At 35.6% G+C, this 14,043-nt stretch overlaps 1 protein-coding gene across 2 annotated transcripts in view; it reads left to right on the top strand.

The window, feature by feature from the left end:
- XRN1 (5'-3' exoribonuclease 1) overlaps positions 1-5,049 on the top strand; it is a 117,036-nt gene extending 111,987 nt beyond the window's left edge. For both annotated transcript variants that reach the window (XM_006917446.3, XM_025050767.1), the window contains exon 41: positions 122-5,049. In XM_006917446.3, coding sequence (XP_006917508.1) covers positions 122-424 — 303 coding nt within the window. In that variant the 3' untranslated portion in view covers positions 425-5,049. The remainder of the gene's footprint in view (positions 1-121) is intronic.
- The last annotated feature ends 8,994 nt before the right edge of the window (positions 5,050-14,043 follow it).

The raw sequence follows: 14,043 nt of genomic DNA, 5'->3' as shown, positions 1-14,043 counted from the left end.
GGTTTGGAGATTAAGTGGAAGCCACAAGTCAGCAGTGATTGACGAATGTTAGCAGCATGATTTATGGTATTTTTTGACACTAGTCTTTTTGGTTAACTAATGATGTTTTTATTCTTTAAAGGTTACTAAAAAAAGAGTTGCAAACAAAAAGAACTTCGAGAATAAGGAGGCTCAGAGTTCACAAGCCAGTCCACTTCAGACTAGCCAGCCAGGGTCTTCTGATGTCACCAAAGTGATTCCACAGGAGAGTTCATCAGTTTCCTTGAAGTCCTCTCAGATTACTCATCCAGCACCTTCTTTTCAAGTTGAAGCTTCCTCCCAAGGCCATAGTATGTCTCACCATAAGTCAACACCAAGCTCTTCTTCAAGAAGAAAATCAAGAAAACTGGCTGTCAATTTTGGCGTTTCTAAACCGTCTGAATAAATTTGGTACTTGGAATTAAATTAATTTCTTTCCTTTCCACTCACCTTTTTATAAATCTTTACCTGTGTCATAAATAATTAGAATGTGCTATTTTAAAATAATGTTTCCATTGAAATATTTTAATTTTTAAGTTTTCAGGCACTTTTCATGCTGTTTAAAGACTACATATCAAATTGTGCATCTTAAATATGTGCAGTTTGTTTTATGTTAATTATACCTCAGTAAAATTGTTAAAAAGAAAATACTAAGTTAAATCTATGTTAAAATAATACCAGTGGACTAAGCATTAAAACGTACCACTGTAAATACTGGCCTCATCATTAGAAATACCCTGAGCTATGAATCAGACCTCATATTACAATAATAGTAAACATTTTTTTATACTATCATTGAGGGATAATTAAATGGAGCATGAAAATTGGACCTCACATATAACTTACTGAATGTGGATTTTATTTTTCTCTTTAATTATGTAACAGAATTGTGGAGAATGGCTCTTATTTATAAGTATTTTTAACTCATGTTCTGTTGTCTGTGAGGGTCATTTAGACCTGCTGTAAAACAACCACACTTGTGGTGGTGCTGCCAGTTTTGCTTTGTTCTAAATTTTGTACAAAAGCAACTTTAGAATACTGATCAGAATATTTCATTTAACTACTTAGAACTATAAATAGCAATCTAGATTTGAGTAACTACAATTTTTTTAGATTATTCAAGAACCAGCATTGGTAATTTCTAATAAAATTAAGTTTCAAAATCTACAGGGTACAATGATTACAAATTAATCTTCTGATATAATAAAGTACAAAACATTAATCATGTTGTTAATTAAAATAAATTGTATTATTCTTTTGTATAGCTTTTTACCTGCTTCCTTAAACATATCTGAGAGCTCCATTGTTGGTTCATGTGTAGTGCTTCTTGGGACTGATGAAATTCTAATTTTTTTAAATTTCAATGTGTGCTATAAGCACAATCACTTTGTGATATACATTATTTACATGACAAATGCCTCTCACTCTATTTCCATATTTTTAGCTTTATCCTGAACTGTTCAGTGACTGGCATTTTGTCTTTGCATGTCATGTGTGGGTGTGTAATGTTCAAGCTGTGGCTGTTGAAATTATTTTAGAATTTATGAAAATTTATCAGTGGTACCAAGGTCTGAGTTTTTATATATATGCATATATATATATTTATCCTTTAGTTTTTGTGATATGCTTATATTTTTAAGGAAGTAAGTTATCATACTTTTTTAAAAGTAGGAACCACAAGTTTTATATGGAGCTGCTGCTTCTTATATCTAATTTCATTTAGCTCATTGAAAACCTATTTGTTTTTTAAAATGCTGGCATTGAACTAAATGGATTCCTTTAACTGCTGATTTCAGAGTTTCTCTAAATGTTTATAGGATATTTGTATATTAGTAGTGCCTTTAGTATAAGAGATAAATGTTCATTATCTGTCATTTATTAGAGTATTGTGAATTTCTGTGATTTTATTTTCTATTGATTTCCTAGATTCAGATGTTCATTGGTTCCAGCATTTCCTTGTTGGAAATGTTTGTTGATCTGTAGTGGGATCTTGAATAATGAGGCTCAAGTAATTCTCCGTGTTTGTCTTTGTGGCCTCACAAAAACTCTCTATTTGTTTTCAAAGGAAGTATCTATATGGAAATGCAATACAAAAAAAGTTAAATTGTGGCAGTAATATTCTGTTAATCTCCTACTGCTTTAAAGTGTATAATATGTTTCACCCTATATAACTGTACAAACTCCAGCATTCAAGAATTGCCTCACTCATCACTCTTCTGTGACTGCTCTTTAGACAGTGTACAGTCCACATCCTTTTTAGTTTGCTGATGAAGGAACAAATGCTGTCTTCTGAAAACTCCACAAGAAAAATTTCAGTAAGCATGGTGCCACTGAACACATAAGAATAGTTCATCAGTATTTGAGTAAAGCAAGCTGAGAATTCTATATGTATAGGCAGTAAGTGTTTTCTTTTCACTCCTCCTTCTCTTTTCTTTAAACATATTATTCTGAAGGTCAAGGTTGAAGAGAAATTTAAATAGAAGAGAGCTCTGTAATGACTAGATAGTGGTCAGACATTCATCTATATTCTTTTCCCTTTGCAGACAGACCTATTCCAAATGTGAGCCTGAGATCAATAGGAGATATGTTTTCATGCCCTGCCTATGGAGATAGAGGCCATTTTTCATATCATTATGTTCTTGAGGAGACTGGATTTAGTGATATTTTTGGAAACCTATAATTATTCCATTTCATGAGGGGCAGATTCAACTTCCGCACAATTTAGAAATATGTCTGTTCAGCTGTTGAATCTGCTATGGACTTTCTGTGAAAATGGTGGACTATATGGGGCACAGAGGAGTAGATTCCCCAAATTGCTTCATGTTTCCACATAACTAGAGCAGTGAAATTTAAATATCCTTCATCAATAATTTTTTCCTTTTTTTGAGCTCATTAGTGAATTTTTAAGATAAGCCTTCCAACTTCACTGTTTCTTTTCACAATTTCCTATATTACCTGGTCATTACCTGAGTTTTATAATTTGACAGGTAGAATGTATTAATTGGTTTAAACATCATGTAGACCAATGTCTTAAACATTTTAAATTCAGTTGCATGAAAATTAATTTGTGTACCTTGGTTTCAATTTAAGATTACTCTTGTTTTTCAGAAGGATAAGTTGTTCTTTTAGAACTAATAAGATAAAGAGAGCTCCCCGCCCCCCAGCCCCCGCTGTCCCCACTGGTAGAGGAGATGAAAAACTCTTGATGCAGGTTTTTTGTTGTTTATTTTCTTTTCTTTGACCAGGTGTTTGCTTTGGTTTTAGACTGATATTTATAAACTAATCTAAAGTCTTGTTTTTAACGGGAGGAAGTAGAAAGAAGGTGGTTGGAAGAAAGAAATAAGACACATCCAATCACTGCGTTTTAGACTGTAATATATCTAGCTCAAGGAAATAGATAAGATTCAGGGTCTGTTTTATTCACTCATCTTTAAATCATCTGTTCTATTTGTATTAATAAATCATACATTTTCATAATGATTAATTTTTACCTTAAAATAGAACTGTGTAGCCTTCCATTGAAGTTTGTTCTAACATACTTTATCTCATTGTTCAGAGCAACTTTTTAAAGCAACTTTGTATTATATTCTAGCTTTTTGAGCTTGCTATTTCATAGTACCATCTTGCTTCCAAACTGTGTTTTTTACTCTGGAGGAGAATTAATTTATATAAGAGAAATGATTGTGTCAGGCATTCTCTACCTTTAAAAAAATGAGTCAGAAATTCTCTTAGCATTTTTCCAGATATAGTGATATTACTCAAATAGTCAGTGTTCCTTATGTACATTTTGTAAGCTGTGTCAGTGAAACAGTCTTTTTTGCAGGAGCTTCCTTTCCTACTCAGAATAAAGCTTAAAATTCTAGAAATGAATATTTTTCAGACTGATCTGGTTCATATTTTGTCAGACCTCACAGTGTTGAAACAGACAGCCAACAGGGCCAAGCCAACAGGCGGGTGGATGTTTCACTGTTATACACTGAGTTAATAGCTCAGATATCACAGATCCTTCTTTTAGAGAAAGAGAGAAAAAATGTATAAGATAGTTTTAGGAGTTAAGAATATCAGCAATCCACAGTTGCTTTTGTGTTTAGGTATGTATATTGTCAGTGGATCAACAGTAATGCCTTGCTCAATCAATGCATTCAGCCATCTCAAGTGCAATTTGTAATGGAGACCCTGGTTTCCAATAGATAAAGTTTTACATAGTTAAACCTGTAAAAATTAATTTTTCCAACAGTACACCCATTGCTATTGATTATTTTAGCTATTGGTGTACTATTAAATTATCCAGGCCAAATAATTAAGTTTCTGTAGATATTTTAGTAATTTGAAGCCAAATTCTTGTACCATATCTAATGAAATAATAGGAGTAAGAATTCGGTCCATAGTGTGCTTTAAGTTCTTTTATTCCTTTCTTCCCCTCACAGTGAAGGGGCTTTTTGTTTGTTTGGGGCTTTTCTCTCTCGCGCGCTGTCTCTCTCTCTCTCTCTCTCTCTCTCCCTCCCTCCCTCTTTGCCTCAAGTCTCCTAAATTTTGTTCTGCCCATTTGCTTCTTTGAGTATTTTCATATATTTTCATATATAAGTAATAGATAGTGTGCAATATCATCAAAGTGTTCAACATGTTCATTTAAACAATGTAATTAGATAAAATTCATACGTATATATCTTAATTCATTTCTTTTCTCACATAACTATTTTATAAGTAACTAGAATTTTTCATTAGATCTTATACAGAACAGTATTTTATTAAAATTTCAAAAGGGAAGACTTTTGTGCTCATTTTGTAGTTTTTGGTTTTTAAATATCTTTACATTATCTGAAATAAAAGTGTTTAAAACTTGCATTGGAATGGAATTCAAATGTATTTTTGTGTTGTTAAGTTGTTCATTTGTAGATTTCTAGCATGAAGTTAGCCTCAAAATGTTGTGGAAAAGGATTTTAAAATATAAGAGTCACTGAAAGAGTTTAAACATTATACATGTAAATTGCTATATGGATTTTAATTAAACACTTGAGAATGATTTCATAAGCTGTTTGTTCTTGTATGTTTGCATTGATATCAAAAGTAGAACATTACGCTATTCACTTGAATCCCATATCCTTTTATATTTGTATTTTGAATCTGTATCGTTTAGCATAAACTAGACAGCATGGTTGGTAGAAAAAGTCTGAATTGTAGATTCAGATGGCCACTGTTCCAATCCTAGCTCTACTTCTTACTAGTTGTAAATAGGTCATCATCATATTAACATTAACAAGGTATGTAAGGTTTAGACCTTAGTCTCGATTTCTTCATCTCCTAAAGGAAGAAGGCAACACGCCTTGTGTTGTTAATATGTATAAAGCACTAGATGCATAGTACGTATATTACAAAAGTTAGTAAATTATTTGTCATGTGTGTATGCAGATCATTTACCTGGTTCCCAAATACACACAGTCCTCCGGATGGTGCCAAATACCTCTATGCTTTTTCCTGAGTCACTCTCCGGTATCCAGTTCATACAGCATCACCATGCTTCCCTTGGACATCTGGGAGGCTCTTCTCTTTCTGTTCTTCCTTTTCCCTGCCATGATCCCCTCTATTTTTTCTACCATGCAGGGGAAGTTTCTCACAGAGCCATGTAGGAAGAGGCTTTAATTCCTACTCATGAGACAGGAATCTATAAAACTAACATCTTGTTAACATTGGCCATGTCTCACAATATATCTCCGATGCATAGTTTTACCAAAATCTTTATGATAGGGATTGGAAGGAGTTGGAAAGAGGGTGTTAAGGAGGGAAGAAAATCTCTTCCTGCTATGTCTGCTTCCAGCTCTGCCCCATAAACCTGAGACTGTCTCTACTATTGTGCTTTACTCAAAACCCCAAGAAGTCACATTCTGATATGGTATTTAGCCACCTCGATACAGCAGGAGGCATGTACTCTAGGATTACCAGTAGAGTCTTAGCTAGCTGCTTTTTCACATCATTCCCCAGACTACCAATCCCACATGCTGAGATCCTCAGTACCACCCCTCTCCACCCCAACTCCATAGCATTATTTGGCTCCCCCAATCTTGGTGCCAATTTTTTTGCTTGACAATCAAAACTGAAACGTATTCATTCAAACTGGCTTAAGAAAAGTAAAATCATTGTAAGAATATAGGGCAGTCTCAGAGAATCCAGTCCATGAAGTACAATCAGGCTTCTAAGAAACAGAACCTTAGGGTATTACCTTCCAATTCACTCTGTCTCCCCTCCATGAGGCTGTGTGGTCTGTGGTGTCTGTGATCAGGTCTTTGCTTACTCATTTGTAGTATGGGCAGGAGGGCAGATCACCTTGAGGGGCTGACCCTACTGAGCTATGGGTTGATAAGGAAATATTGACTTCTTAAAGGCAGACTCTTAAGCAACAACCACATCCTGGACCAGCAGTCAGTCCTTATAGTTTTTATGTAAAAGAAGGCTTGCAAAACAGCTTTTCCCTAACAGTAACCAGAGCTCACTGTCTATGATGTGCCAGCAAACAGCTCTCATAAAAAGAGTAATCCCAGTTAAACTCCTTCACCTTGGAAAATGGTTGCATTTAGAATTTTCCAATGCTTCATGGAGTCACTAATTCCTACAGTCGTAGGAGTCTTAGCCATGTTTCACTGAGTTCCTAAATATAAGATCAATGAGTAAGTGTATCTACTGATTATTAAGTTCTTAAGTGTTCAATGTCCCAGGCCAATATTCTAAATGGTTTACATAGATTATCTCCTCTAATTCTCATAACCCTATCATGTAGGCAGGTTTCACCTATGCAGTAGTCTGACTCCATCCAAATCCTACACTATTAACTATTTTGCTATAGTATAAGGTTTAGTTTCTATAGTTTAGTTTTTACATTGACACTATGTCGTTTTATTATGAATATATTCATTCATTACATTTCCTATTTGTTTTACGGGCTTAGCACAAACATGGAGGTAACAAATATGAATAAGACCTAATGTTAGCATCCATAAAGTCTAGTAGGGGAAAGACGAGTAAACCACTAGGCTCAGTACCAGTATAACAAGCCCAGAGGAAAAGTGTACCTCACAGGCTGAGAAGGTATTGGGGTCTCTTTTCTGGAGGAGCTGAGAATTAAAGGACCCAAGTGTGGGAAGGCAATTCAGCAGAGCTGAATTACTTTTGGTGCAGGTTAAGAGAGGTCAGGGGTAAAATTAAGGTGAAGGTAGGATCCAGATTATAAAGAACATTTATCTACCTGAAAAATGTGAAACCATTTATTTATAAAGATACACATACCCCTAGTTTAGTGTAGCATTATTCACGGTGGTAAAGACATGGAAACAACAGAAGGGTCCTTCAATGGATGATTGGATAAAGATGTGGTACGTATATAAAATGGAATACTACTGAGCCATAAGAAAAGATGAAATATTGCCCTTGCAACAACATAAATGGATCTTGAGAGAATCACGCAGTCAGACGGAAAAGGACAAGAATATGATTTTACTCATACGTGGGGTATAAAACTGAAAGCAACAAATGAACAAACAAACAAAATCCATAGACAGAGATGACAGTATGGTGGTTACCAGAGGGAAGGAGGATGGGAGGAGGCTGAAGAGGGTAAAGGGGGTCAAATGTATGGTAAGGAAAGGAAACGACTGGGTGGTGAGCACACAACGCAATATGCAGATGATGCATTCCAGAACTGTACACTTGAAACTTACATAATCTTATTAATTGATGTCGCTCCAATAAATTTAATAAAATGAAAGAAAAGAACATTGCAGACCATGCAAAAGCGTTTGAATTTCATCCAAAAGGCTGTCTTACTCAAAGCTCTTTTTTTTATTTTGGATATAACAAAATCCCACTTAAATTAGCTCAAGAAAAAATAAAATGAGGGCGGTATAGAAGATTTATCATATAGATATAGGAAAATCACCTAGAATCTATTAAGAGCAGGAACACAGCTGAGCCTCAAAAGGAGCCTGGACCAAGAAATAGCTATCTACCAATCTAGTCTCACCTCTGCCTTGCTATATTCTAATTGTACATTGCTTCAGTTGCAGCAACCAACCTAGAACTAGTATTTCTCCATCTCACCTCCAAATGGGTTAAGGTTGTGTCAGATGTCCAAGTATGGCTGCTGTGGCCTAGTTGTGTGGAGTGGTGTTCTTTAGAGCAAGAAGGTCAGGATGTGAAGACATCCCCAAAAGGCTCTAATAGAAACTATTGCATGATTTTAAGAAGAGTGTTGTTTGCTTTCAAAATGAAAACTGACATTGTAAAGAGAGAGAATGGAAATCATAGACAAACAGAAAGCTGTTTCGGTAATCCAAGTAAAATGATGCAGCTGCACTAACTCTTAGAAGCTCTTATGTTATTCAAGATGTTGGATATCAAAGTTAAACAAGAAATGTGCAAGTAAAGTATTCAGGATCACCTCTCAGGCTGATCTACTAATATTTTAACAGAGATCCTCTCTGGTGTATTGCAATTCATGGTGTATTTGGTCTAGAAATAGCATAAGAGCTCCAAGCCTTCCTGAGGAGAATCTTTCTCCTACATTATCCCATATATGACCTGTTGAGTCTATTGTCTAAGAAATGAGTTTTTTTCAAGAAGTTTTTCTCAGCTTGACAGTACTTCCTGGAATGTCAAATAAATATTGACTTTTACAACCATATTCATGGATTATTGGGAGCATAAACTATTTCTTACCAAGAATGCCTCAACTTATAGAGTCAGAGCTATTCTCAACCACAAAATCCTGAATGGCAGTTAGTACTCTTTCCTTATTACGAGAGAACACCACATTCTACAAAAAACGACGACACAAATTGATGGAGAAATCCTTCACAATGGCCAAGGTGGGTGTTTCTCCACTTTATCAGTTGCAGGGCGTTATAACTTGTATTGCTCAAAGCCAAAGCAAACTGTTCTGAGTCCCTGCATTTCTAGAGGGAAGCACCAAAAGACCTCTACCAAGAATTCAAAGAAGAAAATGTCAGAAAAGCCATAATGGTGGATAGCTTGCACAAATGGATGAATGTCTTTCTCTATCCAACTCAAACCTTGGGAGCAACAGCTGTTTGCAGCACTGGGATGGCAATGACCAAATTTATCACTATTAGTCTATGTTTATTTCATTTGAAGTGAAGGAATTTGTGGGCAAGATCCTTATTATGCCTAAAATTATAGTTGGACGGGCTGAAAATACAGTACAGATCTCTAGATACCAACTTCTCAGGTTTATATATAACCTCCATGTCTGATATTTTTAAAAGGAATGTGGCCAAGAGTGAATGAATGAATCAATGTTTTCAAACACAGGGCATTATCTCAAAACTGGCTTTGACTACTTGCAGCGAGATTTAATGGGCATACAGCACTTTGGTTATAGTTTTGTCTATAGGGATTCTTCAGTTAGGTTTATTCCAGGACTATGTTCCCACTCCTATGACTCAGATTATTAGGCCTATGACATGTAAGAGCAGACAGATCAATATAACATTCCACACATATATCTGAGGGAGAAGTGTTCTTTGAAGAATGCAAGGCATAATATAGTACCAGACGAGGTGAGCTTTCTGGCAGAGGGCAAGATATTAGTGGAGGAAACGACATCAGGGACCAGGAGCAGATTCAGTGGGGCTGGCAGTGTAGAAGAGAACCTGTGATACTGCTTGAAGGACATACTTCAGTATAGTTCCACAATTATTAGTTCAGGGCCTACTATGTGCTGGGCACTGTCAGGAAATTCAGGCTTCCAGGGAAGAACTCCAAAGGATGGGGAAGAGAAACCAGGACTCAGCTAGCATACAGACTATATTCCTTCACATAGAGATGACTGTGTATTTATTACACAATGCTCCTACACCATTCAAGATTCTAAAGAATAATTTTCTTTCTCTCTTCTTAAATTAGAATATTAAAAAGTAAGCTGGCATGATTTCCAGGCAAAGAGGGACTTTTGACAGGGAATTTTGCCCTCTTCCTTTGCTGCAAAATAATATATTTCCTTTTCTGGGGGATGAATACACAGACCCTTGCTTAAGAACAATAGACATTGGTCACAGCTCATTAATTTCATCTATTCCTCTCTGGAAAGGAAAAATCATTACAGACTGATATCAAAGAGTCCTCATAAGGAGACTTGACTGAGAATAGGATGCAGAGCCCAATTTTGCAGTATCAGACAAATGGTGGTGTCTGCAGCAAAGAGCTCAGGATCTGCACACATTGCAGCATAATCTGTGAGACAAATTTTTTCAATTAAGTTTATTGGGGTAACATTGGTTAATACAATCATATAATTTTCAGGTGTACATTATAATTTAACATCTGTATATTCTATGGTGTATTTACCACCAAAGGTCCAGTTTCCTTTAGCTACCCCTTTACCCACTTAGCCCTCCCCCTACCCCCATATATTTGACCCCTTTTACCCCATCTACCTCCCTCCTCCTTCCCCACCCCTTACACTCTGGTAACCACTAGTCTGAAGTCCATGTCTATGAGTCTCTGTTTGTCCTGTTCCTTGTTTTAGGTTTATATACCACATATAAGTGATATCATGTGATTTTCAACTTTTTCTGTCTGGCTTATTTTGCTTAGTATGATTATCTCGAGGTGCATCGAGTTTGTCACAAATGGCAGTAGTTCATCTCTTCTTATGGCTGACTAATATTCCATTCTATATATGTACCACAGCTTCTTTAGCCAATCATCTGTTGTAGGATACTTCGGTTGCTTCCATGTCCTGGCCACCGTGAATAATGCTGCTGTGAACATTCATGTGCAAATATCTTTATGGATATGATTTTTTAAGGATATGAATTTTTAAGTCTTTGGGGTAAATACCCAATAGAGTAATTGCTGGATCATATGGTAGATCAATTCTTAGTTTTCTGAGGAATCTCCATACTGTTTTCCATAGTGGCTGTACCAACTTGCAATCCCACTAACAGTGTATGAGACCATGAATTAAGTCTTTTTAATTATTCTTCCAAATGCTTCTTCCTTATTTTTTTCCCAAAATAAATTTTATTCCCTTTATTTTACAAATAAACTGCAAATCGCTTAGCCAGTATGTTAAACAGTAAAAGGTTTACAATGAATCATAGAGTGACGTTTGTCCCTGAAGCCACTGAGTTATTCTCAAGCAGTTGTCCCCAACCTTTTTGGCACTAGGGACCGGTGCTCCTATGAGAATCTGATGTCTGATGACCTGAGGTGGAGCTGAGGCGGTGATGCTAGCGCTGGGGAGTGGCTGCACATACAAATGAAACTTCACTCAGTCACCACTCACTGCTGCTCATCTCCTGTTGTGTGGCCTGGTTCCTTTTCTTCTATGCATTGTATTGTTTCAGGTCTTATATTTAGGTCCTTAATCCATTTTGAGTTAATTTTGGTGTGTGGTGATAACAGTCTAGTTTCATCCTTTTGCAGGTGGCTTTCCAGTTTTCCCAGCACCATTATTTTCCCATATAAATATGGATTTACTTCCGGACTATCGATTCTGTTCCACTGGTCCATGTGTCTGTTTTTCTGCTAACACCATGCCATTTTTATTACTGTTGCTCTGTAGTGTAATTTGAAGTCGAAGTCAGGCAGAGTGATGCCTCCAGCCTCATTATTTTTTTTCAAGATGGCTTTGGTAATTCGGGGTCTTTTGTGCTTCCATACAAATCTAATGATTTTGTGTTCTATTTCTTTAAAAAATGCTCATGGGATTTTGATGGGGATTGCATTTGATTTGTATAATGCTTTATGTAATAAGGTCGTTTTAACTATGTTGATTCTTCCAAACCAAGAACCTGGAATATCTTTCTATTTCTTTGTATCTTCTTCGATTTCTTTTAATGGGGCCTTATAGGGCCTTCACATGTTTTGTTAGATTTATCCCTAAGTATTTTATTACTTTTGTTGCATTTACAAAAGGAATTATTTTTTCCACTTCTTTTTCTGTCACTTCATTATTAGAGTATAGGAATGCTATGGATTTTTGAACATTGAGTTTTGTATCCAGAGACTTTACTGTATTTTCTTATTGTTCCTAGTAGTGTTCTTGTGGAGTCTTTAGAGTTTTCTATATAGAGAATCATGTCATCGGCAAATAGTGACAGTTTGACTTCTTCGTTTCCTAATTGGATGCCTTTTATATCTTTCTCTTGTCTGATTGCAATCTCTAGGACTTCCAATATATATTGAATAACAGTGGCGATAGTGGAGAGCCTTGCTTTGTTCCTGATCTTAGATGGAATGTTTTAGTTTTTCACTAGTAAGTATAATGTTGGTTGACAGTTTGTCCTAGATGGCCTTTATTATGGTAAGGTAGTTTCTTTCTACACCGATATTGTTAAGTGTTTTGATCATAAATGGATGCTATATCTTGTTGAAGGCTTTTTCTGCATCTATTGATATGATCATATGATTCTTATTTTTTAATTTGTTTACGTGATATATCACATTAATTGATTTGTGTATGTTGAACCATCCCTGTGCTCCTGGGATGAAGCTTACTTGATCATGGTCTATAATCTTTTGAATATGTTGTTGTATTCAGTTCGCTAGTAACTTATTTAGGATTTTTGCATCTGTGTTCATGAGAGATATTGGTCTGTAGTTTTCTTTCTTTTTTTTTTTTAGGCTATCTTTACCAGGTTTTGGTATCAGAGTAATAGTGGCCTCAGAGAATGAGTTGGGAAATATTGTCTTCTCTTCGATTTTTTGGACGAGTTTGAGGAGAATAGGTATGAAATCTTTGAATGTTTGGTAGAATTCACTGGTGAAGCCTCTGGTCCTGGACTTTTACTTTTTGGTAGGTTTTTGATGATTGTTTCAGTTTCCATACTGCTGATAAGTCTGTTTAGATTTTTCCAGATCTTCTTGGTTCAGTCTAGGAAGGTTGTATTTTTTAAGTACTGGTCCATTTCTTCTAGGTTATTAAATTTGGTGTTATATTCTTTTTCATAGTATTCTTGTATGATCCTTCGTATTTCAGCAATGTCAGTTGTAATTTCCTCTCTTTCATCCTTGATTTTATTTGTGCCCTTTCTCTTTTTTCTTTAGTGAGTCTAGCCAGGGGTTTTTCAATTTTATTAAACTTCTCAAAGAACCAGCCCTTCGTTGCATTTATTTTTCCTATTTTTTTTTGTTTGTTTGTTTTCAATTTCATTTATTTCTGCTCTAATTTTGATTATTTCTTTCCTTCTGCTGACTTCAGGCTTCGTTTGTTCTTCCTTTTCTAGTTTTTGTTTGTTTGTTTGTTTGTTTGTTTGTTTAAGATGAAGCGTTAAGTTGTTTATTTGGGCTCATTCTTGTTTTTGGTTCTATGTATCTCTCGATCTCTCTTTTTATTTCTTTTTGACTTGGTTATTCTTCAGTAGCATGTTGTTTAATCTCTATGTATTTGTGGTTCTTCCTGATTTCTTTTTACATTTGATCTCCAGCTTCAAAGCATTATGATCAGAGAATATGGTTGGTATGATTTCAACCCTCTTATATTTGTTGAGGCTATCTCTGTGCCCCAGTATGTGGTCGATCCTTGAAAATGTTCCATGTGCACTAGAGAAGAATGTATAAGCAGCTGTTTGGGGATGGAAGGCTCTGTGAATGTCAATTATGTCCAGTTGGTCTAATGTGTCATTTAAGGATGTAATTTCCTTATTGATTTTCTGTTTGGATGATCTGTCCATATCTGATAGTGGGGTATTTAGGTCCCTTACTATGATAGTGTTTTGGTTTGTTTCTCCCTTTAGTTCTGTTAGTAATTACTTTACATATTTTGGGGCTCCATAATTGGGAATATAGATATTAATAAGTGTTATGTCTTCTTGGTGCATGATTCCTTTTATCATTTTGAAGTGTCCCTCAGTGTCTTTCTTTATCTACTTTATTTTGAAGTCTACTCCCGCTTTTCTCTGAATGCCATTTGCTTGAAATATCATTTTCCACCCTTTCACTTTGAGTCTATATTTGTCTTTGGACTGAGATGTGTCTCCTGGAGGCACATATGGTTGGGTTTTGTTTTTTGAC

This window comes from Pteropus alecto, unplaced genomic scaffold (assembly GCF_000325575.1).
Source record: "Pteropus alecto unplaced genomic scaffold, ASM32557v1 scaffold75, whole genome shotgun sequence".
NCBI classification, from domain to species: domain Eukaryota; kingdom Metazoa; phylum Chordata; class Mammalia; order Chiroptera; family Pteropodidae; genus Pteropus; species Pteropus alecto.
The sequence above is the reverse complement of the archived record's forward strand: the minus strand, read 5'-3'. Positions and strand labels throughout refer to the sequence as shown.